Below are 25,100 nucleotides of genomic sequence, written 5' to 3'. Positions count from 1 at the left end.
TTTCATATTAGATTGAAACTTTGAATCTCTATAAATTCTATATTTAGAAATATGTATTAGCCAGCCCCAGAAGTAGGAACAAAAATGTATAGTTAATATCAAAAGTCCCCCGATACCGGTAACGCATGAAATGTGATTGGCAATTATCGTGAGATTAGTAGAGTCATAAATAAACGGATTGTATATTGTATACGCTTTGGTAGTGTTCTGGTCTTTTTATTATATTTTTTTTTTATTAAGGGGATGCCAAATCAGGGTATTTGAAAGGCCAATCGATGACAAGTTCGGCTCTTCATTTCTGTTTTTATACATGGCATTTACCAAGACCCCCGTTCACCTTGCGTCCCGTGTGCCAATGTCAAGTTCGTTGCCAATGTCGTTCGATTCGGAGAGAAATCGCGAGCGTAGTGGCTGATAATGGGGGTGTGGGGGTTCCGGGGGGTTCGGGGGGTCGGTGGGGTGTTGAGGGGTCAGTGAGGGTGTCGCCGGATCGATTAGACAGCTAATTGCGTTCAAAACGCCGCTCACAACGGGACAGCGCTAACGGTGGCGTATACGTAATCGCCGAAATCGCCAAATCGCTGAGTCGCGTATACGCAGCGTATTCGTATTAATGCAAACAATAATTTTTAATTTGCAAATTATGGGTCGCAAAAAGCAGGGCAAGAGCATAGCATCAATTTCAGTCGCCCGTCGAACGCCGAACTAAACGGACGTGTTTCTCATATTGTTCTTCTCTTCCTCTCATCATCAAAACAAAAAAGGAATGGATTTTCGCGAATTTGGCATAAACGGTAGCAGTAACAGTAACAGCACATGTACGAGAAACACAAAACTCTCGGCCGTCCGAAACTGATAAGTGCAACTTGTGAAATTGATACTGGAGCATGAGCCCTTGATTGAAATGCGCGGAAGTTTCCACTTGTCGAACAGACGGAGCTATCAGAGCCGCAGCCCAACGCAAACCCACAGGTGCCCCAACAGCAGTAGTAGTCGACGACGTCGCCACTATAGCTAATTGTGAGCCATTAATTGATTGTCAGCGCACAGCGCACCACCGGCTCCACCGATCCACCGATCCACCAGACACGCCCCCTTTTTAAGGCGGCATCCTTTAGACCCCCCCCCCCCCCCCCCGAAAAACCGATATAAAATAAAAATCCAATAAAACAAAATAAACACAAATCGAGATGAAGGGCCAGCAGGAGGAGCAGCTGGTGCCGCCGGCCTACATGCCCACCGTAATTAGCAAGGACACGTCCAAAAATTCAAACGCCAAGAAGGAGAAGCCGCTGGGCGAAGGGCGTGTGGCCGTCCTGCGGCAGGAGCTCATGGTCTTCCTGGGCAACAGCGGTGTGCTCGGCTCCGGCATGGTGGTCAGCATGCCCGCCGTCACTCTCACACAGCTCCGCGACGAAACTCAGCCCTTTTGGCTCAACAAGGACGAGTCCAGCTGGTTTGGTAAGCATATCCCAAACACCACACAAATGGATCACCAACGCATGAGAACAGAAAAGAAGTTGAAATGAAAACCCTTATCATCAAATGAAAATATTAAATCTATCACTCCTCTTCAAAAGTGCAAACCTAACAAATACTACAAAAATAGTTTAAGAATCCAGATGAAACAGTGATTTTATAGGAAATAGTAAATAAACAATTTTATTAGGACCATAAAAGAGTATAGAACACAGAGAACACAAACAAAAATCAAAAATATTTGATCAATCAGCAAAGACAACTCTGAAAAAGATTATAAATTATTACTGACAATTTTTAACGAGCTAGGTCCGTTTTTAGATGCAAATTTGGGCTTATCTTGAAAGAGATTTATTTTTAATCACATCAATTATGTTTCTTAGAGTAAAAAGATTTATCATAGAATAACAAATATTTGTTTGTCTTTAGGTAATATTTACTGGCTTGTCCATGTGTATTATTATAATATTAAAACAATTATCTGAAATGTCCAAAAACAAAACTCTATAATCCTGCACGTATCTTTTTAGCATCCATTCAGAACATGGCCTGTCCTTTGGGAGGACTGCTGGTCAGCTACTTCCTGGATCGCATTGGCCGCAAATACACCATCCTGCTGACGAATTTAATTGGGCTGATTGGCTGGATATTGCTGGTGACCAGTTTTATGCACTCCGATCGCGACATGATCTATTACCAAATGCTGGTGGGTCGTTGTTTTGGTGGAATTATGATCGGCATGTTCGTATCGCCAGTGGGTGTGTATTCCGCGGAGATAAGTTTGCCCAGGATACGGGGTCGCCTGATCCTGGGCACATCGCTGGGATTGGCCAGTGGAATCCTACTGATGTACGTCCTGGGATACTTCATACGCCACAATATCCAGCTGATTTTTGCGATTAGTTGCTGTTACCAATTGGCGGCCACCCTGCTCGTCTTTCCCATGCCGGAATCCCCCAGCTGGCTGATGACCAGGGGAAAAGAGGAGAGGGCCAGGAAATCGCTCAGATACTTCCGCGGTCTGCCCAAAAAAGGTGAGTTTTTTTTTTAATAATTATTACATGAGTATGGAAAATCAATTTGGTGATTTTTAAGGAAAAGAAAAGTGTAGTTTAATATGCCATTTAAAGAGATCATTGATTATGACTTAAAAATAAAACAGGCACTTAATTATAAACAAAAATTAAGTAAATTAAAAAAATTCATAAAGGGGTAAATTGATTTCATTATGGTAAAACCATCAAAAAAATGCATTTAAACAAAACTGTGGACTAATGTAAATGCAAATGCAAATCAGATTAGATATCTGAAATCTTAAGCCATTAAAGTGACTAAAATTAAGTGTTAAAAAAGTCCGACAATCCATTTGTGAATTAGGAACTAGAGAGCTAATGTCAACATTGACCTTTGCAGTATGCCAACTTAAAAATGAGTAGTTTTTCATGTGAAATGTTTTAATGAGTTTTTTAAGTTCAGGCAAAAAATTGCAAGGTAATGAATATAATTATTTCCGTTATCTAAATTGACTAGATTCAATGCAACTTAATTATTCAATTTCATTATGGCCTTTTCTCTCTTAATTATTTCAGTTTGTGAATATTTTGTTAGCTTATTATGATGCTTTACATTTTACACTTTTCGTTTCCTTTAATATTTGTAAATACCTATTTTATCTATTACAATTTTTTGTATTAATTTAAATTGACTAAATCAAATATTAAATGGTTAAAACAAAAATTTCTATTACTTAAATTTTGAACAACATTTTATTAAATATTTAACAACCATTTTTTGTTCCTTCAACATTTTGTAGTACATTTTTTTCTATCCTTTATATATTTACAATTTGGTTGTTGTACAAATTTAAATTACTTTCAAATGCTTCAAGGAAATTTAACTTTTTTTAACGAATGGAATTAACTTTTACAATGTATTTCTTGTTATCCTTAAATAGAGTTTCGGGTTTAATCATATTGTAACCAAAAAAAACTGAAATTACATTTTACTTTGCGACTCCTTTCAGAGGTGGACTACGTACCCGAATTCGAGACGGAGCTGGCGCACATTAAGGAGTTGGCGGATGCGAGCAATACCACCGCCGCGGGCGAATCGCTGAGCCAGATGATCCATCGTCCGGAGGTCTACAAGCCGGTGCTAATGATGACCACCTTCTTTGGATTCCAGCAGGCCTGCGGTGTGGTGGTGATCATCGTCTACGCCGTGCAGATCGCCCAGCAGGCGGGCGTTACCATAGATCCCGTCCTGGTGGCCGTGATGCTGGGCGTGGCCCGGATCATCACGACGCTTTTCATGAGCGGCATCTTCGAGAAGTGGGGTCGCAAGCCGGCTGGGATTTTCTCGGCCAGCGGAATGGGTTGCTGCATGCTGCTTTTGGCCGGCGGTAACTGGTTTCCGGACACATTGGGCACCTGGCATTGGCTGCCGGTGGCCTGCATTGTGGCCCACATCGTGTTCTCCACCATGGGCATGCTAACACTTCCCTTCTTCATGATCTCCGAGGTTTTCCCGCAGCGGGCACGGGGCAGTGCCTCCGGCATAGCCATCTTCTTCGGCATGATTTTGGCCTTCATCATGCTGAAGATCTACCCGAACATGGAGGCAGTCCTGGGCACGGCCAATCTGTTCGCCTTCTATGCGGGCATCTCATTTCTGGCGGCCGCCTTCATCGGCACCTTCGTCCCGGAGACGAGGGGCAGAACGCTCGAGGAGCTGGAGGAGCGATGGCAGACCGGCAAGTTCACGCGCCGACTCACAGTCAACAATCTAAAGGACGTGGAGCTGCACGAGGTGTTCCTGAAGAAATAACAACAAATCACTATTCGAACGATAAAAAAAAGGACAAAACTGGGGGTTATAGTATAGTTTCACCCACACATTCGAACGCATTCACATTTGATGGGGAAATATTTAATATTTGCAATGCTAGTTTGTTGGTAAAATCACCTTCATTCAAAAATTACAAATTTCTTTAGAAGCATAATTTTTATTTGGCCCAAAACCGTTGTTAAATTATATATTTATATATAATTTAAATGTGAGTGTCGGCGAATTTGCTTGTGGAACTCGCATTTCCATTAGAAAAAGGGGTCGGGGTATTCAATCTGTGATGTGTTAGGTACTTAGCCTTGGCAGCCATGGAATGCGGCAGTTTGATAAACAATAAAACCATTTACCAAGTAAACAGAAATCAATTGAAAAGTGCATGTTGCAGCTGCGATCGGTGAAAATGATGTAGGGCAGGCATATTGATCGGGCAACAATGAAATTTCACACATTTATACATATTTTTGTTGTTTTTTTTTATTTTATATACTTTTACACCTTGTATTATTGTTAATAAAACACTATAAATAACTGCTATTTGCAACATACAACATAAAAACCCAAGCCAAAAACTTTTTAATCATTTCTGGGTTATTGCAATCTATTGTTTGCATTCGCTTAAACCTCGAATGATCGGAAATAGTTATTACGACTGCCTTGATTTAATTTCATAAAAAAGTTAATCATCAGATTTGTTTGCAATTGAATTGCCTGCAATAGATAACAGATTTTAAATGCAGCAGAATTATGCGGGCACAAAAATGGTTTGGGTTTAGAAATAAATATAGTAAAGTAGATTGGCAAACTGTTAAAATTGGCAAACAATAAAAAAAAAAATATTTGTGTTAAACATAAAGTAATACGAATCATCATAACCATTTGCTATAGATTTTTTCTCAAGTTGATCTAAGTACTCACTACTCACTGAGCAATTGGCACGTGGCCACTTCCAAGTCGGAATTGTAATTATGCAATCCAGAGCCCAACCCTCCAGAGAGTCAACCTTCAAGTTGTCCATGCGGGAATCCAAACAATGACTGGCCCACAAGTCAGCAAATGTTAATGGTTATCGACACTTGATATTGATAGTGATAGTGATCCATGTATATAGACCGATCGCCAGTGGGAGTGCGAGTGCGTTCCTGACACGATGATGGATCACGGACCACTGATCACGAATTGGGGATCACGAGGCGAAGGATCGAGAGTCGAGTGAATAGTGTATAGTGTATAGTGTATTGCGTGCTCTGACGCAATTCCGAGCAATAATTGGAGGCGCTGCGAAAACGTGTCGCGGCTATCAGCACCTAACGATCCGGGAAAATATTTCCCAGCCCAAGGGGACTGACGAGCGCTTTGTTTACCACTCGAAATGATAACAAAATATATACTATATATTCCCGATACACTTGTAATTCATGAAGAATTGGAATTATTGGGCCAGCGCTGGGCGTAATTTGTGCTTTGTTTTCTTTGTTATTTTAGTTTGTGCTTCCCCACTTGAGATAAAAATATTGCCGTGATATAATTACCCAGGTAAGACATCCTCGTGTAAAGTGCAAATGAAAAAGAGTGACTTCTTACAGCAAAACTTTTTAAGTGATTTGTTGTTAAGCAAACACTAATGATAAAGTTCTATGCATTCAATTGCCTGTGACCGATAACTAGTTATATATTTGTCATTTATTTGTAAATTACGTCCTACTATTATTTGCTCATTTAAAAAGACCTGTGCTTAAGTGGCAAATAATAAAAAAAAATTATATCAGAAATGTAAATCAAAGGTTTTTGTTCCTTTTTTTTTGCACCTGCTGTATTTTCAAGTGGCAGCCTTGGATTTTTCCAAAACGTAGATAGTGTATAGTATAACTAAAATTTGATTTGAAGTATGAGAATCAACAATTTCAATTTACGCGAAAAAAAAGTGTTATTGTGGGCTCGTAATTTTAGAGGAAATACTTTTTTTTACAGATATTAAATTAAAATTTTTAACAACAATTTTAAAAAATGCAACGAAACTAGTTTTGCTCAGAATTGTTCATATTTTTAATGCGGTTGTTTTTTTACTGCGGCTATAACGTTGGCAAACTATTAAGTTTTTAATATCCTTGATCTATGTTTTAACCTTTTAAGCAGACAGAGAACGGTATTGCTTTGTCGGATAAGTCGACTTTGTATAAATTTATTTAAAGAACTAAGAGAATTTAACGATCGCTGTTATCAAACCCCAAAGTGCTGTTAAATTTCAGCAGTGCTGTTAACCGCCCTGTTTAAATATGCCATCTCTAAGAAAAACAGCCGATAGTTTTGCGATCTGTTTGAATTTTAAATGTTCTTTCGTTTATTTGTTCTTTTTATAATGTGACATTCTTAAGTACAACAATTAGCTGCTAGTTTAATATATGTATGTATATATGTGTTTTTGTATAAACGAGTTAAAATTCAAGTTGTTCTCATTGGTTTTTCCATTTTCTTGTGTAGTTTTACGGGCTACGAACATTTTACGAGTCTGTCTGCTGTCTGTTTGTGTGTGTGTGTGTGTCTCGTTTATTATGTATATTACGGTACGTTATTACTTTCAAATATTTAGTTATTTCAAAAAAATTTCCGCTTGGGGACTTAATAGTTATAATATATATATATATATGTTTTGTATACGGTATAGTTAATATAATTGGTTTTGTCGAATATATTCCCTTTGTTTGTTGCTTGCTGTTTAAACTGTTGTTTGGTTCCACTAAACTTGTTCTATGTATGAATGTATATTGCTTTTAGGTATGAATTTATTTGTAGGCATTTTGTAGTATTCTTAATTGTCGATTTAATTCTTTTTCTAATTCTGTTTTTACTTTTTTCTCTCGTTTCAGTTGGTGTTCGGTTTTTAAAAAATCTTTCATAGGGCAGTTCACGTTTCAAATACAATCATCGCCATCCGATCGAGTGTTAACCTCACTATGCAAAAAAAATTTACCTCACCTCTATGGGCGGTCGTATCTCCTCCTCCTGGTAGTTGCCGTTTGTTTAAATCTATGTATACATATATGCTTTTATGCTTTAATGCTTTTATTCCTTGAATTGTATATATTTTTTCAGTGTTTTTATTTTAGATGAAAGATGAGCGCTACAAGGGGGCACTACATTTGGGGATAGGCAAATAGGAATAGAGCAGATAGATGGTCGAAATTGAAACCACGAAATAATACCAAAAAGTTTCATAGGAATAGCGCCTCTAAATCTGTCTAGCTTTGATCTCTCCTTTAACCAAAGCAGAAAAAGAATAAATCTATATCTGAATCTGAACCTATATATGGGTCTTTCTTATCTCCGCTTAGTTGAGGTTTTTTTCAAGTCGTTTGTATGTTTTTTGTTTTTTTTTTGTGTTTTCTTGTATATGTTTATATAAAAAACGCTTCATCTTATGCTAGAAAAAAAATTTTTATGCATATTTGTGGTACTTTGGTTTTTCTTTATAAAAAGATTTCTACCTTCTTAACACATTTACTTTAATATAAAAAAATGTATAATGTATATTACTGTTACCTAACACTTTTCATGCTTTAAGTTTTTATTGAACAACATTTTAAATGTATTTGCGATTAGGTTTTCTGTGAGGTTACCATGTTCTACAACATTAGTTATTAAAAATACCAAAAAAAAAACTCTATTCAGTTGCTGCGTCTCCATTTCGATCTCGGTATTACAACAAAATTAGCTTGGCTGCTTATGAGTAAAGAAAAAAATTGTCTAAAGGATTACGAGAAAAAATCTTCTAAAAAAAAAACAAGTACGATTATGATTTGCCTTTTGTCACATGCTCAAAAAATAGTCACAAAAAATATTCCATTGCTTCGATATCCAAGAAAAAAATAAATTAATATTTACTTTTCTTTTGCCTTGGCTTAATCTAAATACACGAGACGATCAACCACATGCTAAGGTGCTATATGTATGATATCTCTTCCGATTAATCCGATATTCGTTATGTATATCCGCTTACTCACTAAGGCTACATTGGTTGAGACTATTTGCATTCGATTTAAGTGTATTTGTCGCCGCCAGCCCAATTGGAGGGGCTTTAGAATTAATGTCGCTTAGATATTGATTTAATAATCGCTTTCGATCTCGTGTATATTTATTCGGTCGCTAATGCGCACTCCACATATAATTCCGTTTATTTATTTTTTTTTTTTTGGTTTTTGAATATTAAGTATTCAGCACAACCAAGCTGTAAGTGTTTACTATATCTTCTCAACTTGTCTCTCAAGTTTCGCTTAAAGCTAATTTTTATTTAATATTCTTAATTCGATGACTAAATACGCCACACAAACTCTGGAAAACGCAATTTTAATAAACAGTGTTATCAAATTCATAATCGTTGTTATAAATAAAAAGAAAACTCAGGGGTAATGTTGTTTGTGTCGAAAATGTTTATTTAGTTGCCTTAAATAATGGGTTTCTTATTTTCTTGTAAGTTTTTTTTTAAGCCAGAGACATGGAAAATAATATAATAAAATAAAATTGAAATTCAGAAATGTGGTTTTTTAACAAATTAAAATGTTTTACAATGTTCTTTGTTTATAAGTATTTATTAAAAGTATTGATAGAATTTAGCAAAATAGTTCTTCGCATATTTTGAATTTATAATTGTTTTCTTGTTCCATTAATTTTTGTGCACCTACACCGAAAAAATAAATGTTGTCTGCAGGAGGAAGTGACTGGCCGATTTAGAATATCAAAATTCGTGTTAAATGAATATATAAAAACAAAAACGTAAAATAAAATACAATGTTAAAATGTTACGAATGTGAATTTTGTTTTAAAATATGGAAAATATAGATAACCAAGCCAATTCACTCCTATGATTTTACGTGCTTTCTTTCTTTTCTTTCGATTTCCTTTCTATTTTTTTCTTTTTCTTTTACTTTTCTATTCTGTTTCCTCTGATTTTCGTTCTGTCGGGCTGTTTATCACGTTTCTTTCTTACTCGTTTTTGTATGTTGTTTTGTTTCGTCTTTCTTGCTGCTACATGCTCAAGTCCTTTCGTAAAATAAACTAATAAAAAAAATGGATTTCAAAAAAAAGTATTAATATTTATTTAAAAAAAAAACGCATTATTCATTACAGCTATGAAAAAAATTGGGTTTGTATTGTAATTTTGTCTGGGTCTCTTTCTCCTTTTCTTACTCAAGCATATTTCTAGCTAAGTGTTTCGTTTTCTTTTTAAATGTATCAATAAACAGCCAGAAAACTTGAGCATGTCCAGCCGTTTCGTTACGTATAAAATAGACAAAAAAATTGGATTTTATAAATAATGAAAAAAAATAATATATATTCATATTTGTATCTGGTTTAACTTCAGCTATAAACATACACGAAGCCCGTGTACGTTGTTGCGGCATAGTTCGCGCCAAAAAAATCAGTTTTAGACACAGAGAAAAAAAAAAACAATCAGAGCTTATGTCTTCACGCCTACAAGTATGCTATATAGTTATAGATATATAATGTGTGAGTTTTTGTATAATATATTTTGTTGTTTATATTTCTTTATGATTATACGTTATAAATATGTGACAAAAAAATGTTTTTTTCTCATAGGTTTTTTCTCTAAGTTTAAGCAAAAAAAAATCGCCTTCTATATGTATATATATATATATAATTATTTATGATTTGTATACATATACGTGTTTTGCCTTATATCTAGTTACAAAAAGAAAAAAAAAGATTCCTCCCAAAAAAAAGCACAAAAAAAACCAACTACAACATAAGGGTTAGAGTGAGGAACATACAAAAAAAAATATAGGTAATTAATTCTTGGGGTTTGAGAACATAAAAATTTGGGTTTTTGTATATGGTTTCGATGGATGCTGATACTACGATGATCAATATAAGGTATTCATAGTTATATATATATACGTTTGTTATATATAATTTCTATATTGAAGATTGCCTTCATCATTCGCTTCTCAACTCTCTGGTTATGTACGCCATAAGAATCCGACATTTGTGGGGTTCGTGGTTGATGCAGTTGCCGTTGTTAAAGTGGATGTTGCTGCTGCCGCTGATGTTGTTGATGCTGCTGTGGCGTTGTTGAAGCTGTTGCTAAGGTGCAGTTGTTGCAACTTGAGTGTTTGCTGATGCAGTTCTTGCTCAGTTGTCGACATATTAAAACTGAAGTCGTGCTGCGGCGAACTGTGGTGATTATTGGTGTGGTTGTTGGAACTATGGGTGTTGCTGTTCCCAACCATGTTGCTGCTGCAGTTCTTGCTGTAATTACTGCTGCCAGCTGCATTGTTGATAAAATTGCTGCTACTGTTGGTGTAATTGCTGCTGCCAGAAAGATTGTTGCAGAAATTGCTGCTGCTACCCGCGTTGTTTGTGAAATTTCCACTGCTTGTGTTGTTGTTGTTAAAGTTGCCACTGCTTGTGGTGTTGTTGTTAAAGTTTCCACTGCTAGTTGGGTTGTTGGTAAAGTTGTTGCTGTTACATGCACCGTTGTTGTTGGTGAACGCGCTACCGGCGTTGAAATTTCCACTAAAACCATTGGAGTGATTAGAATTATTGTTGAAGCTATTGCCTATGGCAAGCAATTGACTGCCCAGACTGCCATTGCTGCCATTAAGGAGTGGCTGTCGTGATTGTTGTTGAAACGGCGGTGGCGGTGACATCGCCAATGACTGCTGTTGTTGAGATTGTTGCTCTTGCGGTTGTTGCAATTGCAATTGCTCCTGAAGATAGTGAAGTGCAGCAACTCCATTCTGGCGTATGGTATTTAAGTTAATGCTATTGGTGTTTGTGTTGTTTATGTTATTATTGCTTCCATTCGGACTTATACTGTGAGCAGCAACATTGCCCAGGCGTTGTTGTTGTTGTTGATGGTAATGCTGGTGATAGAGTAGCATGTTGTTCTCGTTACCATTACCATTGCCAACACTATTGTTGGTGTTACTGGTGAAGCCCAACGCCTGCTGCTGATGTTGTTGTAGTTGCTGCTGCTGTTGCGGTGTCAATTATAAGTAAGGATAATGGTACTTCCTGCGGTACAGTCCGTCAAGCAAATCGGCAAAATTATCGCCTAGAGTAAATCAAGGTGCGAGAGTAAAAAAAGGTTAAAAAAAGAAAATGAATTAGTAAAATATATCAAAGGCTAATGTCTTCATGCAATTATATAAAAAAAAAATGAGAAAAAAACTTATTTTGAACTATAAATTTCCCTGAATGCTGTTAGAGCCCTGACTTAACTAGCCTAGGTGAGAGATATTAATTAGGTTTAGTATTTCTTTTTTTGCCCTCTTGTTTTTTAGATGGTGTTGGGTTAGTGTTTATTGTTGTTTGTTTTTCTTGGTTTTTTTCTTTGTTACTTTTGGTTTACTTTAGGGATTTGGTTGTAGTTTTAATTCAAGCTGAAGTTTTGGAATTGCATTATATTTATTTGTTTTTGATTACAAAGGGTTTTCCCACTCGATATAACACACGATTAAATCGTTTTCGTAATTTTATTAAACGTGCCATGTTTTTTCCATTTTAGTTTTGTGGAACTTTTGGGATTGGATGGGGAACGTGATTGGTGTTATTAAAACAAATTGATGGCTGATCTGGTGATGGTATATTTATGTGTGTTTGTGTTGTGACTGATCTGTGGGCATATATAAAACACTCACATACAAATATTAAAGTGCGTTCAAAGAACATTAGCAAGCAAAACAAGTTGGTATATAATTTATATTAAGTATCTAGTTTATTATTTTAAACAGGTTTTAGTTTAGTTTAATTTCATTTAGCAAGAAACATTTACGAACTTGGGAACTTTAATGAAGTAATAAGAGTTCGCAGAGCAGACAAAGCAGACCATGAATGGATTGGATTAAACGAAAATCTATTCAAAAACACTAAACAAAACTTTCGAAACGGGGGCTCTAGGAAAACTTTTTTGTAATAAAGGGTGAATGTTAGGCGCAAGCAAATTCAGGTTAGCAATTTAACTCTCAGGGAGCCAGCAGCAGCAATTTGAATTTCAATTTTGAGTTCGAATCGGATTTTTATCTAGAAGTACAATTTTTTTTTTTGGCAATTTTCAATTGGAACTTTTTTAAATAACGCTCTACGACTATGGCCACTGCTCAAAATAATAAGAGAATAAGAGCTAGTGCCAAGGTCCAAAAAACTTCTTTTTTGTATCTAAATCGATTCTTTTTAGAGAGAGATGGTTTAGTAGCTGGATGATGATATGAGAGAAAGTAACAAAGAAAAACATGGCACGCTTTAAAAAGAAAATTCGGCTTCTTTTTTAAGTATTTTTTTTCTTTATAAATATATATTTTATATAGATGAGAGATAGATGAGAAATTTAAAAACTGAAATTGAATATTTATTTTCTGTCTTCTCAATTATGTGGAAGCGCATGAGTGTGCGTGTGTTGTGTGTCTGTGTGGGTGTGCTCTCTTCTTGATAGACTCTACTTATATAGATTAAAAGCTCTGTTTTTAATCTCTCGGCTAGATCTGTCTTAAGGGCTCTCAACAAATAAAAAAGCTATTTAGTTATTTGCTTTCCTGCGACAGAAAAGCAAGAATCTATGATATTTTACGACTAGGAGTAGTTTATTAGAAATATAAGTATATAAAAAGGAATAATTACTATCGAGACCAAAGATAGCATCGCATATAGCATCGAATAATGAGCGTAATTTTTCCATAGCTCCGTCTATAATGAAAAAAGGAACGAAACGAAAAAAAAATTGTACAACTTGGATTAGTTGCGGCGCAGATTGTTTTTTTTTTTTTTTTTTTTTTTTTGTGGGATTGGTTGATATTGGATGAAATGGGGGAATAAAAAGATTGTTTTTTGTTTATAGATATTATTCAATTATTTGGATCCTTTGTTTTTTTTTTATTTCTTTGTCAACAACAATCAATGAAAATGAGTTTAGTCGGTCTCTTTTACTTCGGTTTAACAAGGAAAAGTGATCGGTTCGGGGTTAGTGCTGTGAGTAGATTAAAGTACAGTAGAATATCTACGGTATGGAAACAACAAATGCGAAATACAATGGAAAACACAAGCTACTTGTTTAACTTGAAAATAAAAATCCAGTAACTAAATTCAAGCTTTAAAAAAATTAAACCAAACTAGAAATGAGTCATATATGTAAACTGTCTTCGGCGGAAAAGTCCGAAGTATGAAAATATTCTTGCTATTAACGGTTTTTGCATCGCAAGGATATCAGTTATGGCTTTGATTTGCATTCTCAAGAGCATAACACAAAAACGTTGCATACTTTTTGGTAAAGGTTGGGGATACACTTTTTTAAACTATGATTAAAAGTAATTCAGATAGATGACAGAGGTTTTGAACTGAAATATATCTTGACAGACTTCTTTGTAGTTACAAATTTTCAAAATTTGGCAGCGTTTTTATATAAGATTTCATGAAAATGCAATCTCTATTTTAAGCTAACTAAAACTTTTTACTTTTAAACTAAATATTCACTCAACAAAACATTGCAAATCATATAATTTCTGAAACTCAAAACAACAACAAAAAGCAATCAAAATATGTAAAATTAGTTTTCAATTAAAATAAATAATGGGTAAAGCAAAATCTACAAAGAAGTTCGGATAAAGTTTTTGCACATTTGTTGCTTGGCTTTGGTAGAAATGATTGTACATCTAATTATATAAAGATAGAGTTGATTCCTTAAAAATCCACACTGAAAACACTGACAGGCACGGAAAAAAATATACAAAATAAATTTGGTTATTTTATGTAATTATGCGTATTTCATTTTTTTTTTGGTTGGCGATCACTAGGCATAGATGATTAACAAAAAAAAAAGAACATAGCTTAGCACACAGATTTCACTTGAAGAAATGTTATTATGATATACACTGGCAAAAAAAGTTTAAAAAAATAGGACTTTTTTGTTTTTTGCACTGGAACCGATAAAGGGGTGTATGGGTTCAGAGAGAGAGATCAGAACATGGTCATGGGGTTATGTCTTCTTAACGCCGTTTTGTCGATCCATAAAAAAAAACATCACATTAAAAAAAAGAGAAAAAAAACAATGGGGATTAATGAGTGGGGGTTCTGAGGGGTCTGTTTTATTTAGGGGTTGGTTGTGCGACTTTTGGCAGCACCCCGTTATCGTTTCGGTTGAGTGCGCGCATACTTACCATGCGCCCTTCACTTCTTTCTAATCACTTTCACAGTGTCTCTCTCTGTGTCTCTGTCTGTCACACAGCCGTCCGCCTCTCTCTGTCTCTTGTGCCTTGGTACTGTAACTGTAACGGGAAATCTGCACTCGCGCTCTCGTTCGTACTCGCTCGCACGCACGCGTGATAAATGTAGGATGGTGATATCCTGCCAACACTCACTCGTCATCTCATTCTCTCGCTCCCAAAAAACACCCACACATACGCACACACACGCTCACAAGGCAGATTAGCAAGATCAAAAATAAAAAAGAAAAACAAAAAAATTTGTGGAAAGCGTGTGGGAGAAAAACTTCCCGTTGTAATATGTAGCATCCATGTGTATTTTCCAACACTGATTTTTTTCAAATTAGCTTGAACTTGAAAAAAAATAAAAAAAATTTGGTTTTGGTTTTTGTTTTTATGTTTGTTTTGCTTTTCGCCTTTTTATTATATTAGGTTTCTGTGGTCACACTTTCGGGGTTTTGTTTTATATGCTTGATTGTTGTTTTGAATGCTTTTAACGCACTACAAACTAAATAATTATTAAAATTTAACGCTATTTTATAAAATAGGTTTTATATAGTGAAATATATATGTATATTATAAGTATATCTAAATAGGTTTTTTTTTGTACTTTTTCATATTTTTCCTTTTTTGTCGATATATGGGTAAAAACTTGAGAATTAGAAAAAAAAAGAAAAAGTGGCGTTTTCTTGGTTGTTTCGATGTTTTCTTGTTATTGTAGTAGTTGTCGCTGGTAGAGATGAACAAATTATAACCAAAAAAAAAAGGTGGCGTGATTTGATTTCGATATTTTTGATGCGATCTGAAGATGCTGAAGAGGTGGGTGGAGAGCTAAAAGGGGTTACAGGTTAATGCTCGGCAACGCTTTTGTAATTTTTACTCCTTTAGATTTATATTTTATATCTCAATTTTAATTTATTTTATAGTTCAGTTCTGTTGCTTGGTTGCAATATTATTCATCATCAGTTTTCGTCACACACCAGTCTTTTGTGAACAGGAAAAAAATTTACAAAAAAAAAACTTCGGGAACCAAAGTAAAATTGAAGACGATTCTCTTCTTTGTTGAAATGGGGTTTTCCTTTGCAGATATATGTATATATTTTTTTTGAGTTATGCTTTACTTTGCTTTTTTTTTAGTTAGGTATTGATTCAGTCCATGGTTGGTTTATCTCTTTTTTGTTAATATATATTTCTTATGTGCATTTCGGTAATCATTTTTATCAAAAAAAATCATCTTTACGTTTTCTCATTGTGCCGTGATTTTATTCTTTAAACCATCTATATCCGGAAAAAAAATTGTTCCATTTTGGAACACACACACTATAAAAAAATTGTAAAAAAAATTGGTTTTATAACCAACACTTTTTCGCGAACTTTTTTTAACCTTTCGCCTGCATGTGTGTAGGTGTTGTGAGTTGGTGTGTGTGTGATCTGCTTTAGTTTAGAGCACATAAAATAAAAGCTTTCGTTACAACCTAAACCAAAAACGTGGATAACTTTTCCGTTTTTTTAGTTAGTATCTAAATTACTTATTTTTGGGGTTTTTCAAATAATTAGTTTTTGTATTTTTTTTTTTTGTAGGATTTTAATAATTACACTAAAAAATAAAAAATACAATTCAATTTTTTTTTTGTTTCCAAATATACTACATATATATTAGTATAATATATATGCACTGCTTTTTAAATTGCAACAATTGAATCATTTACGAATTACCAAGGTAAGATCAAAAAATAAAATTAATTATGCATTTATATTGTTGTTGTTAGTAAGTATTTTGTTTGTTGTTTTTGTTGGTTGGATTGGTTTTTGAGGCTTCTGTTTTGTTGTTTTTGTTTTGTCAAATAGCAAAAAAAAACAAAATGAATCAAAAGGTTAAGATGTATAACACTCAAGATGGTGGTGGTATATCTATATGCGGTGGGTATATAAACTATATACCCAACAGATAGCTCTTGAATATATATCTTTGTGTGGCTTGTGTGTTGCATCATCTTGTGTTCTGGTTCTGGATTACTGTTTTTTTTAGATAAACTTTTTAGCATCGAAATAGGGATGCGAGTTTTGGAAGCGTTGCTGTGTTTTATTGATTGATCTACCTCTGTGCACCATACTGTTGAATCCGGCGGCCATATGCGGCGGCGGTGGTGGCGGCGGTGGTGGGACATTTGGCGCAGCCACGCCCATCTGCGACATAAAGTGTGCCGCCTTCGCCTTGCCATGCTCCTCGGCCAACCGGACGGACAGCGGCTGCGATCCGCCCTCGGGTATGACGTTGTTCAGGGCCGATATGGCCTCCTGGGCCTCCTCGCGCTTGTTGTACCTATATAGTTTGATTTATCGATCGAAAATACACACCGTAGATGGCAAATGAGCGATGGTACAAATGAGAGAAAAGAAAGAAAAACACATGATGAGCCGCGTGTCGAAATAAAACGCAGAGGGAACATGAGATATGGCTAAGAGAAATACTTTAAATGGTTCTTCGAGTCGAAATTTTGTATGTATTATACAATAAATTTGAAACTCATTTATAATTTATTATTCCCAAAATTTAAATGCCTTTTATTAACGTTACGTTGCTACAGTAGATGCAAATTGGCTTGAGGTTGCAGCAAATTCGACTCGAAGAACCTTGATTGCATGTATGAACACACATCCTCTAGCTTCATGATAGCATATCTTAAATACAATAAACTATACCAACGACTTACCGAACAAAGGCTACACCCCGTGGACGACCAGTGAGCTTGTCACGCAAGATATTCTTCTGCACAATGGAACCGTATTTGCCAAAGATCGTGTCCAGCTGATCATCGGTTATGGTGCGCGGCAGATTGGTCACGTACAGATTGGTGTCCTTGATCGATTCCCCGCCGGGACGAGCATAGGAAACCTATTGGGAAATAAGGAATAGATTAGTGATCGCTCTTTGGATAAATAGAGTGTTTTAAAGAACCGACCTTAAGCCGCTTGTTGCGCACAGTGATGCCATTTAAAACTTTAATCGCACGCTGCGAGTCCATTTCCGATGTGAAGTCCACGAAAGCATAACCAAAACTGTAGCCAGTCTGTGAAGGAAACAAAATCCAGGATAAGTTAAGACTATATGGAGGAGTTGAGATAAGAGTACTGAATGATATTCGTATCTTGGGATCAGTAATCGGCTAGAAAGGGATAATACTAAATCATCAGATACAAAATAAAGATTCTTACCTTATAGTCTCTCATGATTCTGCACGTGTTGATGGGTCCGATGGCTCTGAATAGGGCGTACAGTTCGCGATCGGTCATGTCCTGGGGCAGATAGTTGACAATCAGGTTGGTGTTGCTTGCCCGCGGATCGTTCATGAGATCATCGCTACCGCCGCTGCCCAGCGACAGGCCGCACAGGTTGTTTAGCGAATTGTTGCTGGCCATCGGCGGCAGGTGGCACATGTTGCCGCCGCCAAGATTGTTGGCACTCCCGCCATTTCCGATGCCGCCGCAGCCGGGGAAATCATTGTAACCGCGACGCGACGAGGAACTTGGAAATGAAAATTCTGTATCCTGTGGCGAGAACGCATAACGTGACTGTAATCAGATTAACCATACAAAGATATTCTAGTGTTGTGAGAAGGCCTCATATCGCTTGTCTTGGGGTTGATTATTAGTAGATTGATTGGATGGTTTGGTTAGGTTTTGGCTGCTGCTGCTTGGTTGTTTCATTTCTATCGATATCGGCGACCTCGAAAGATCGATATATAGATATATATCGAACGTTGCATTTGGGCAGCAACAACAACACACAACTTTTGTTAGTGGATGAGAGGTGGCGAAGGTTCGAAGTGGTTTAAAACGACAAAACTAACTGTAACAATATTCCAAATGCAAATCTCCCGAAAAATGTTTATTTCTTAATTTTTTGTTTTTGTCTTACTTTTTAAGGCGTGCTTGAAACTTAAGTGCAGCGATTTGTATTGTATTTTATTTTATTTTTGATTTAAGCATTAAATCGAAACATTCTCTCGTTTTATTTTACTTCCGTGTATGAATTTATAGTATGTGTATCTGTGTTAGCTAAACGGCATTCACAGGGTTGCAAAAACCAACGACAAAAACATGGAATTTCAAGAAATGCATAAAGTGTTGCTTCCCTTCTTTAGGTTTCTTAAGCTTCTTTAGGGTTTTGTGTTGGTGTTTCGTAGTTTTTTTATTTGAGGGTGTGTTTTGTGATGGTCTCAGTGTCATTGAAAATGGGAAATACACTGCGAGGTAATGTTATATGGACAATATGAGCTCAAAGAAAATCAAATAAATTTTAAAGAAACAAAGACTTTTTTTTGAACTAATAAAAGTCGAATAGATTTCTTTCAAAGTGGCGTTATTTTTATGCAACACTTTTTAACTTTATTAAATTTGAATTAAGCTATCGAAATGTTTTCATTTCCGTTGTTTTTTTCAAGTGTGTTCATTTTTTTGCCAAACACTGGGAGAAGTGCGCAAAACGCCAAACGGAAGTTAATGCTGATGCGGAAACGGAAGCGGAAATGGGAGGAAGAAGGTGGCATGGTGATACCTGAAGGTTTTCTATTAAAAATTGTCTTTGCTTTTATGGCTCATGCAGGTGTGTTTAAGTATTTTTGCTTTTGCATTTGTGTTTAAGTGTTTCATTTTTTAGATATTTCTATTTAAGGGTTTTGTATTTTTAAGAGTTATTTGTGTTGTTGTTGCTGGTTGGTTTTTGTTTGGTTTATGTTTTTTTGTATCTGTTTGTTTAGGTTTTGTTGTTTAAATTGCAAACTTTAAGTTGTTGGTTTTTATTGTTATTATAAACCAAAATGAAATTGTTCAGCATCCATAAAATAATTTAGTTAAGTTTTTAGTATTTGTCTGTTTTTCAAAAGCGTGTGTCCCCAGAGCGTTCATGAGACAAACTCAATAACATACAACTATTAATAGAAAAGGGCATAAAATTTATATTATTATTGTTATGATTATCAAAAAACGAAACCGAACAAAACAAAATACAAAAGTCAGTCAATATTAAATGCATTGCCTTCAATTTGGTTTAAAATTTGATCCTTTTCGTTCTTCGTTTGATTGCTCATGCAATTGAAAATGGATATTTTTCGCTAACAATAATTATAAATTTCAGGCGTATAGATGAGTATAAAAAGTGATGAATACTAACCATTCCAGATGGTAGAGAATGGGACATGCCAAATCCACGCCCACCGCTATAGGATGATCCATTTGTTTGGGAAAAAGAAAATATCGATTAGCACTCAAGGAAATGTTAATGTTGTTGGTTTTAGTTTAAAAAAATACGATTTAAAATTATCAAAATTAAATGTATAAAGCGCATTTTACTAGATATATTATTTTAACGATTTTGTAATTATCTTAAAAATGATTAAGAAATGTTTTGGCGTTGGATGATTTGACGATTCTTTCCTTATTACTAACTTAGGCTTACGATTAAACTTGCTTTGAAAATTTTGCGGCACAAAACAGTAAACTGTCTCGCTACCGAATTTTCATTATGCTTATAAATTTGAAAGACAAAACCATTAGAACCATTGATTCTAAACGAGAAAAACTTGAAAATGTGATTTTAAAGGTTTTGCAGTTTCTTGGGGAATGTAACTTGGCTGACCATCTAGCAGATCCCTCAGTTATATTCCCTGGAATACTGCAAAGCCCCTATGCCTTTAAAGTGAATACAATTCACTTTTTTTTTTGGCACTTTAGAAAAGCATGATATATTTTTTTTGTTAAACTTTCGATTCACCGAAAAAAAAGAAAAAAAATAATCATGGGATTATGATATTAACCCATTATTGTGGACTCCAATATCGGACTCTTTTTTTTTTTTTTTGTTAGAACACATTTTCACTTTAAAAAAATCAAAAAAATAATCACTTTTAGCACTTTTTCACATAAACAAAAAATAAAAATTATGGATTTTGGATAATTTCGGACAGCGCATTCTTTTTCCCACGTCGAATTTCGGTTGCAGATCGAGTGTACTTCGTATTAATGTCTAAATTAGGGCTTATATTGATTTTATTCCCCATTATTTGTTTATATTATTATATTTTGTTTTTCTTTTTGCTATAGTAGTCTTAGAGTCTTGTTACTTACAGGGCGTTGAAGGCGTCCTCAATTCAAAAACATTTTGTTTCGTTGACGAGGAGCCGCTGGGGGGCGGAGCAGGCGCGTTTGCCCCCCCGTGCAAATTAAAACTACATACTATCTAAAGAGTCAGTGAGTGTCTTTCGCTTTTCGATGGAATCGGTGGCTGCTTCTTTCTGGGCTGTGGAAAAAAATGTCTACACACGATTAAATTCAGCTGTGGTACAACGTCGATGATGGGCGTTACATTATTTTGCTGGAAGGGAGTTTTGGTACTTGTTTATGATTTGGTGTTTTGGAGTGTGTAAATATGTGGGAAGGAGTTTATGATTTCGTTTGTATTTTGCACATATGAAAAAAAAAGTCAGACTTAAGAATCTCAAAAGTTCTTTGGTTAGGGACACACTAATTTCGTGTTACGTTTTGCACTATAAAAAAATATGCAAAAAAAAGGTGAGATTTTAAAATCTCAATTATACGTTGGCGAGGTCTTCGCTTTTGTTTTCATTTTGCACAGTAAAAAAATATGCAAAAAAAATAAGTGTCACTTTAAAATCTTAAATATGTATTGGCAAGGTCACTTTGCGCTGGTGTTGATTGTTGACATTGTTGATTGATGCGATGCTGCTGCTCTGCTTGCAATTTGATGATGTAGTAGGATTTTTGTAGTCGCTGGGCTTTAGATGACCTTGAGCAAATGTTGCATTTGCATTTTGCCTTTTGGCGTTTATACATTTTTGCTGCTACTCTCGCCAGAGGGAGAGAGATGGCCAGCACAGAGATTTGGAGAGAAATATAGAGAGTGGGGAAAAATGCAATCTGTCGGCTTTATGCATTGGAATATGTGGGGGTGAAAGTGAGATGGCGACGCAATAACCACAACAACAACCGGTGCTTAAGGCTAGTTATAAACCGTAAAATCTTCCAACACATGCGTCGGAAAGGGACCACCATACGTACGTATATATCTTAAGGCTACTGCATGTCAAGGTCCTGACACAATTTCCACACAGCACGTGATGCACTAAATTTGGAGGGGGGTTGTGTGGTGGCTCTGTTTACATTTCATCGACTGCTGAATAATTTGCCATAAATTATACGACCCAAAAAAAAAAAAACAGAAACAGAAAAAAAGAAGCAGCTCATAAAAATGTCACGAATGACGCTGCTGCTGCTTTTTCTCCATTTATTTTATGCCCAGGGATAATCATTATAAAAATCAGACCACTATTTGACCCCGGTTTTTTTGGCAGCAAAAAACAGTCAATTTTTCATTTCTTATGCAAAACTTAAAGCTTATGTTCTACTGAAGTTCTGGCGATGGAAGATATATGGACAATGCGAGGCGAGAAAATTATATATACTTAAAGAAAAAAAATCAAGCAAAGGGCAATTAAGACAACAAAGTAAATATTTTTTAATACGATTACGCCAAGCACTAAATTCAAAACAGAGGCAAAAAAAAGATATAAAGAGAGAAGAGATTCAAGTACATTTACCGGTACATTGTGAGACTGTTTAGGTTACACAATCCGCACGATGAGAACGTTTTAAGGCCGTTTTTATAATCCTTTTGCCACAAACGAATTGCACAGATACAGATACATGTATCTGCCTTGGTCTACGCGTGTAAATATATGATAGATATAGAGTTCCGATTCCCAGCGGAATCAAAACGTTTTTCATGGGCCTGACATGGCTCTTTTGCTTTTCGTAAATGCAGTTCGATTTTATCAATGGTTTATGTATATATATATTTATATATAAATATGGAAGATTGCGTTACTTTACGTTGTTTCACGTTGCTCGGTTAACATTTTTGCATATTGCTTAACTCTTATCACATACAACTGTAAATATAGGACAAAAATAAAGCATCTCGTCAGGTTACGAAAACACGCAGACGACGACCATCTGATTTTAGGTGAAATTAATGCAAGTGTAGGAGTTGGTGCGAGCGCGTGGATGTATGCTATGAAAATGTTATAACGCAAACGTAACTATAGCAAACGATATATGGTAGGGGGTTTTCCTTGGTAATGAAAAAATTAACATTTTTTAGGTTTTTGCTATGAAAAAATGAACATCTTCTAAGAAAAAAAAAATAAATTACAATTAGGAGCGGAGCTTTATAGGGGTGGGCTGTACTTATATGGGCTTTTCCCAAAACGATTGACTGTTTTTTGCTGCACTGGTTCACTATCTAGGTGTACGTGTGCTCGTTTATGTTTATAAGTTCTGTATTTAATCGATTTTTGTTTTTTCTGTATCATTGATTGCACCATCGAGTACATGTAACATTTAATTATACTTATATGAATCCTCCTTGTTGTTGTTGCGATTATTGTTATCCATTCCTGTGGCTGTTCTCGTTGTTTCTATTCCTCTCTGATAATATCAGAGCACAAAAATAAAACAAAGAACCAAGTGAACTAAAAACTCAACAATGTGTTTGGGTGTGTCATTATGAAATGAATAAGGGGTACATAAGGGGTAGAACCACTTCATATGATACATTTTTTGTGCCAACGATATCGACAGCAAATCGATAACAATCTCAAGATTTTATCGACTTGCATTCGACATCTTTCCCTGCGCACATACCAATGCATAGAAGCTGCCGAGCATTGCTAATATAAGAGATTCTGAACAATCAAAAAAATGCAACTTTCATAAATCAAATAAATCTAAATCTTAATAAAGAAAAAAAAATACTGTTGGCTGTAAATAGTTTTCCAGCAACTGGAAATTCTTCGTTGTACAAACTATTCAAAAAAAGATTGGGTGGTCTTTTGTTCGTTCGCCAAAGAGATATCTGGGTAGCAAAAAAATTAGATAAACACTGTATCATCTTTATGTTCTTTGTGTTGTGTGGGGGGAAGAGGTGACAAGGAGGGGGAAAGGAATGGCATATAGAGGACTACAGTCGAAATTCTCTTGTTTATAAATTTTAAATATCTTTTCATGATTGTTTGCAAATACTAGATTACAAGACAATTGTTAGGCACTCAAAGAAATGTTTAAATAATTTTAACACTTAGAGAAGTTCGACTGAATGTTTGTATTTGAAATTCAAATGAGGATCAATATCAAACATAAGGATATGGAACGAATATGGCTGACGGAACGTAAGAACTCAAGTTTAAAAATTTACCTCGACTTGTTGTTGTAGCCATATGGGGGATAACCACCGTTATTATTGTTACTACCCGGATTATTGTTGCCGTACATATCCTGAGAGTTGCGAGTGTGTGTTTTTCGAATCAACAAAAGTTACACCCTCGATTGAAGGCGAGTTTTGGGCTTTGAGGGGAAGGTTTTGGGAGTAATGAGGTGATTTTGGTGAGTTGAGGTGAGAGCGATCTCTTCCTCTTTTTGGCGCTCAGCGCTCTCAGCTGGCCTGCTGCTGTTGTTGTTGTTGTTTTCCTGCTGGTTCTCTTCAACTTTTTCGTATTGCTCTTCTTGTGTTGAACTTATTGTTGCTCTCTTCCTTTTATCTTTTTACATTCGCACACACACTGTGTGCTTTCTCTTAGTGCCTATGTTTTGTATCTTGATGTGTGCTTATTGCTGTTGTTGTAGGCGCGCTGGTGATGTTGTTATTGTAGTTGAAGAGATGATAGAGTTGTTGTTGTTGGTACTAGGAGTTGATTGATTTGATTTAGTTTTAATTGATTTAATATCCCTTATTTATGGGAGGGGAAAGGGTTGGGAGGTATACATTTATTCAAAGAAAAAACATGACAAAGACGTGAATTGTGTGCGACGCGATTTGGTGAAAACGAAATATATAATGAAAAACCAATAATAGTAGTACGAATTTCCCTTATTTGTATTTACGTATTGATCTGTGTTTATACGTGTGTTTGAGTATTTAAAACTAAAGTTGTCAAACATTTTTTTAGCTAAAGAGGTTAATTATTTCATTAGCTTTTTGTTAAAATACCTATTCAAAATTAATATTTTGAAAAATCAGTTTTGTTTGCTTAAATATACACTTAACCTTTGTGTTCGTAGACTACTTAAGATAAATTAAAACTTAAAACACTTACAACTTTGCATACAGTCGTTATCTTAGCAACAAATTAGCCAGGATTGCCATCTCATAGTATGAAGCAAACAAAATTTCCTAAGCCAAAACACTAGTGAATAGCTGCGCATTTATACAATAATTTGACTACCAATCGAAAGACAGAATAATACCCGACATACCTGGCCATCTTAAAGTTATAGTAGGACGACATAGTCGAACAGGGAGTCACAGTATCAAAATTAAAATCCATAATGGGATGATCACAAAGTTAAAACTTTCTTCAACAAATTGAATGTAAGACACAAGAATCACAATATCGCAGAAAACAAGTTGGACTTGCCACGAGTAGAACTCGACTGAAGAGGTCCTTTCGGCTATCGAGCTATTTAAGGATCGGAGGAGGGGTACCCAGAGAG

General features: G+C 35.5%; 2 protein-coding genes across 2 annotated transcripts; one reads left to right on the top strand and one right to left on the bottom strand.

Annotated features, from left to right (window-relative positions):
• The first annotated feature begins 708 nt into the window (after positions 1-708).
• On the top strand, positions 709-5,172 carry LOC128264139 (facilitated trehalose transporter Tret1). Its single transcript, XM_052999492.1, has 3 exons — positions 709-1,461; positions 2,010-2,513; positions 3,503-5,172. The coding sequence occupies exons 1-3, from the start codon at positions 1,191-1,193 to the stop codon at positions 4,303-4,305; spliced, it is 1,578 nt and encodes a 525-aa protein (XP_052855452.1). The 5' UTR covers positions 709-1,190; the 3' UTR covers positions 4,306-5,172.
• Positions 5,173-8,727: 3,555 nt separating this feature from the next.
• On the bottom strand, positions 8,728-24,032 carry LOC128264138 (uncharacterized). The gene is given in 8 exon segments (XM_052999491.1): positions 8,728-11,395; positions 12,958-13,023; positions 16,634-16,857; positions 17,249-17,430; positions 17,498-17,605; positions 17,751-18,083; positions 19,708-19,753; positions 23,806-24,032. Coding segments are annotated over 8 exon segments (2,133 nt in total). The 5' UTR covers positions 23,883-24,032; the 3' UTR covers positions 8,728-10,298.
• Between the last annotated feature and the right edge of the window lie 1,068 nt (positions 24,033-25,100).

The sequence above is a fragment of the Drosophila gunungcola genome, unplaced genomic scaffold (genome assembly GCF_025200985.1).
Source record: "Drosophila gunungcola strain Sukarami unplaced genomic scaffold, Dgunungcola_SK_2 000057F, whole genome shotgun sequence".
Lineage (NCBI taxonomy): Eukaryota > Metazoa > Arthropoda > Insecta > Diptera > Drosophilidae > Drosophila > Drosophila gunungcola.
Note: the sequence above shows the minus strand (reverse complement) of the source record. Positions and strands in the feature narration are given on the sequence as shown.

What these genes read in the sequence shown, in the direction of transcription:
- LOC128264139 (XM_052999492.1), top strand. Translation starts at nt 1,191, where the DNA reads ATGAAGGGCCAGCAGGAGGAGCAGCTGGTGCCGCCGGCCTACATGCCC. An exon ending in GGACGAGTCCAGCTGGTTTG is followed by an intron (nt 1,462 to 2,009) that starts GTAAGCATATCC and finishes GTATCTTTTTAG; the next exon opens with CATCCATTCAGAACATGGCC. An exon ending in CCGCGGTCTGCCCAAAAAAG is followed by an intron (nt 2,514 to 3,502) that starts GTGAGTTTTTTT and finishes GACTCCTTTCAG; the next exon opens with AGGTGGACTACGTACCCGAA.